The sequence below is a fragment of the Nannospalax galili genome, unplaced genomic scaffold (genome assembly GCF_000622305.1).
Source record: "Nannospalax galili isolate Female #2095 unplaced genomic scaffold, S.galili_v1.0 scaffold2927, whole genome shotgun sequence".
NCBI classification, from domain to species: domain Eukaryota; kingdom Metazoa; phylum Chordata; class Mammalia; order Rodentia; family Spalacidae; genus Nannospalax; species Nannospalax galili.
Window position 1 is genome coordinate 622,063 of NW_008355812.1, and position 4,437 is coordinate 626,499.

A 4,437-nucleotide genomic window follows, 5' to 3' on the forward strand; every position below is an offset into this window, starting at 1 on the left:
GGGGCTATAGGGAAACCCTTTCTCAAAAAGACTCCCATCCCCCCCCCCCCTCAAAAAAAAAAAACCCACAAAAAGAAGGCAGAGCTTGCCTTGCAGCTTCTAACCATCAGGCTCTTCAGGACACCCCAGAGAATCTAGTCCCAGCTTGTCTACCTCAGTGGGAATGAGACATGGAAGCTACCCTTAGGTATTACCTTGTCAACTGTCCACCTTTATCTCATATCTGTGTCACCAAATACTTGAACCTGGCTTCCCTGAGAATATCCTGAGTCAGAGAGGTCCTTGTTTGAAAAGGATTCCAGGGATAAGGGCATAGTGTGTATATTCACGCGCATGTGAGGTGTGTGCCTGTTTACTGCCATGCTCTGGTTCCTCAGTGTGCTTAATGGGAATTGAGAAACATTAAAAATAGTATTCAGTAGGAAATCGGAACAGCTCAAGTGGCAGGACAGGCTTGATTTCAGATTCTTCTTCCCAGAAGAACATGTCACCGTGGTTTGGGGAGCTTCCACGTCTTGGCCACAAGTCCAGTGACTGATGTGGACACGGTTTCTGTGACATTTATGCTGTGGATATCATAACCAATTCTGATCTCTGAGATCATAGCAGGCTCTGGGAAGGGGAGAAGTGAGTGGCCTTTGCTGATAAACACTGACACCACATTTAATCAGTTGCTTACCTCCAGTGTTATCAATTCTTGAGAGACTGTGGTTTGGCCAGGAACCTAAGTGACCAGTGGGTGCATCAGTCTGTTCTCTGTGCCCCTCCTCCCTGCTTTTTCATAGAAGGTGTGACCACATGACCAATAGACCCAAAGGTGAGGAGGAAAGTATGCTCAGTGCCTGGGCAATGAGAATATCATATGCTAAGAGCTGGCCCTTGGGGTTCTGGATCAATAACTTCAGGGTTCTGAGGGATTTTTTTCCCCCTAAGACTTCCTAAAAGATGCTTGGAATAAGCATCTTTAGACTAAAGCAGTCTGGGCCTATTTCACCTTGGGGTCACTGCTGATTTCTGTGGTTATCTGGAGAGGCCAGGTGACATAGGTAGCTTCTATTCTTTGACAGAGAAGGGTCAAAGCAGCAACGTTATGCTGGTGTTGCTGCTGGGGCCCCTTATGGTAGTGCCCTGGGACCTTCCTTGGGTAATCACACAGCATGGACAGCTGGGAGGAAAGCAAACCAGTGCTGCCTCCACACTACTCATCCATTGAATCAGCACCTCAAGGTTGCCCTGTTGCTGAGAACCCACTGCACAGCATCTAATCTGCATCATTCTACTTCTCAGAAGCCGGAGAAAACCCAAGGGATGTTTAGAGGGAACTTTAGCAATAAAGGCACTTTTTATGCAGGAAAAGCTGTTAATGCAGTCAACCAACCCAGAAAATACAGAAAAGAAAGAAAAAAATTGCTTTGTACAAAGAAACAGGACATTTAGTCTGTTAGTTGGCACCAGAAGGATTCTTAAACTTTTACTCGAGGCTATCAATGCCCATCCAGTAATTTATTGGCCACAATGTTTTCTTTCTTAGAGCTAAAAGCATGGTAAACTTTTAGCTTTTAGCTGAGGCGTAAACCTTTAACCTAGCCTAATCTTTTAGCCAGAGATAGCTGAGTTATTTGTTCAGGACAAGAAGATGAGCTAAGGGTTGTTGACCAAGACGCTTTCCCACAGAGCAGGGAGCCTGCACTTACGACCAGGCCGCTGTCTCCTGCCAGTCTGGGAGTGTTCTGCAGGACAGGAATTATCAGAGCCACTGTTTTCAGGGCCCCTCCCTTTAGCAGAGAATGCAGCCTGGACCTAAAGGTTTTAGGCTCACCTCACCCCAGGGCCTGGCATCCTGGCTTCCTACAGAGAACTAGAAAGGTGCCCGGGGAAAAGTGCACCACACAGCCAAGAGGGAGGTTACAAAGTGTGTTCAAGGGTCCAGGCATTGTAGATGCAACAGAAAGGGAGCCTCCTGTGCAGAGCCAGGTAACTGGATTTGGCCTCCAGGCTCCAGAGAATCTGGCTGCTCACAGCACCAAGCACTCAAAACTTTGGCTCCAGGCTTTAAAGCTGGGTGACCTTGGGCTGGCGACTGCTCTTCTTTGAGCATCAGTTTCCTCATCAGTAAAGTAGGTCAACAGGGAGAGATGTGTAAGGAGCAACGATAAGTCAGCTACAAGAGAATGCCATAGGCTCCGTTCCCATCTCCCGGCCCTGTGCAGAGTGCACGTATGCTGCGTGTATGGGCCCTGCCTGTCTGCGGCCTCTCCCCATCTACCCTGGGGGACACTAGAAGCGAGGTCTTGCCTACTCAGTTTCCCTCATCAAGGAACTCCCAGAGACATCAGGAGGGCAGCTAGTGATACCTGTTTTCTATGTAGACACAGGACCTACAGGATACTTTGCTTCAGTGTACAACCCTCTGGCTTGGACAGTCACCACCATCGTCACCTTGACTATTGGCTTCCCCAGAGTCAGTGTCACAGATGAGATGGGCCACCATGTACCCGCACAGGTATGGGCGTGAAGTCCTGCTAGGGTGGTGGTAGAGGGTGTAGAGGGGACTTTGCTGTTTGCCATTTGATAATCTAGTTCCTCTTCTACCTATGAAAGGCCCTGGGGAGTCTTAAGGGGATGCTTTAATGGAGGTGCCGAGGTTGGGGTGAGGTCCAGGCTGCCTCTTTCTCTGCACCCTGAGACATTCAGCATGAATTAGGCAGACTATCTCCTTCTCTTTCTGCTGCCTGGGGGAGGAAGGCTGCAATGGGGATGAGAAGCAAGTTGAAGAAGGGTCCCAGGGCTGATATAGTCTCTGGGGGTCCCAGAGGACAAAGCCAAAGCTTGTAAAGATGCCAGGAGGACCGTCCAAGAGGTAGAAGGACACCACTGCCTCTGAGGGGAGTGAGCACCCCATCCCAGGAGGGATGTGAGCCAGGGGTCTTCTCTTCCATGCTGTTGGCTTGCAGATCCAGAACTCCACCAAGCACCCCTCTGCCTACGACCTGCTTATCCTGAGCACCATTCCAGGCCTCAGTTACCGGTATTACAGTGTCAGGCACACCCAGGGGGACCAGGCAGGCACCAGGGAAATGGTCACCCCAGTGGCCAGCACCCTCAAGTTTGGACGCAGGCTGAGGAACCAGACCAGCCAGGAAGGCAAGCGCCTGGTGCCCGTGGTAAATGACTGCTATACTGTGCTGTTAGACCAGGACACCAACCTGATGCACAGCGTCCAGGACAGGTGAGGCACACCCATTACTGGCTCTTAGATGAGGTATGCCTGAGGCCTAGATGCATGAAAGTTCTCCCTGGTGTCTGCCTTCACCTGCCTAAAGAAAGAACAGATGGTAGCAAAGCCCCAGCCTGCTCTTGTGATCTTTAGGAGGGGAGCCAGACCCAGTGCAAAAAAAGGCCTTCTTAAACTGTCTCATTCCAGAGCTCTTGACCTACAGACAAAGGGGGCACTGAAGGGCCATGAGGGAACAATGTGTTCATGTCATCTACTTCTTTAAACTTGCAGAAACATAGAATCACTATTCAGTAAATAATTACACTATCTTTAAAACAGAAGGGGCTTTCAAAACCCTCTGTTCCCACCTACCACCCACTCACTTGTCTATCCAGCCATCTATCCACCCGCCTATCCAGCCAGGCATCCACACCCCTTTGTACTTATGCATCCATCTACCCATCCACCCACCTGTGTATCCATCCATCCACCCATCAACCATCTATGCATCCATCTATCCATCCATCCACCCACCATCTATCCATCCATCCATCCACCCACCCACCATCTATGCATCCATCCATCCACCCACCATCCATCCATCCACCCACCATCTATCCATCCACCCACCATCTATCCATCCATCCATCCACCCACCATCTATCCATCCATCCATCCACCCACCATCTATCCATCCATCCATCCACCCACCATCCATCCATCCACCCACCATCTATCCATCCATCCATCCACCCACCATCCATCCATCCATCATCAACCATCTATCCATCCATCCATCCACCATCTATGCATCCATCCATCCACCCACCATCTATCCATCCATCCATCCACCCACCCATCCATCCATCCACCCACCATCTATGCATCCATCCATCCACCCACCATCTATGCATCCATCCATCCACCCACCATCTATGCATCCATCCATCCACCCACCATCTATCCATCAACCCACCCACCCAAAAAAAAAAACCCACCCACTCCATCCATCCATCCACCATCCATCCATCCACCCACCATCCATCATCTATCCATCCACCCACCATCTATCCATCCACCCACCATCTATCCATCCACCCACCATCCATCCATCCATCCATCCATCCACCCACCCATCCACCCACCCATCCATCTACCCACCCACCCAACAATACACCCACCCATCCATCCATCCATCCATCCAACCATCCACTCACCCA

General features: G+C 50.3%; 1 protein-coding gene across 1 annotated transcript in view; it reads left to right on the forward strand.

Annotated features, from left to right (window-relative positions):
* Nucleotides 1-4,437, forward strand: part of Man2b2 (mannosidase alpha class 2B member 2) — a 31,790-nt gene that overhangs the window by 19,001 nt on the left and 8,352 nt on the right. The window contains exons 10-11 of the mRNA XM_008853800.3: nucleotides 2,370-2,503; nucleotides 2,955-3,229. Coding sequence (XP_008852022.1) covers nucleotides 2,370-2,503; nucleotides 2,955-3,229 — 409 coding nt within the window. The remainder of the gene's footprint in view (nucleotides 1-2,369; nucleotides 2,504-2,954; nucleotides 3,230-4,437) is intronic.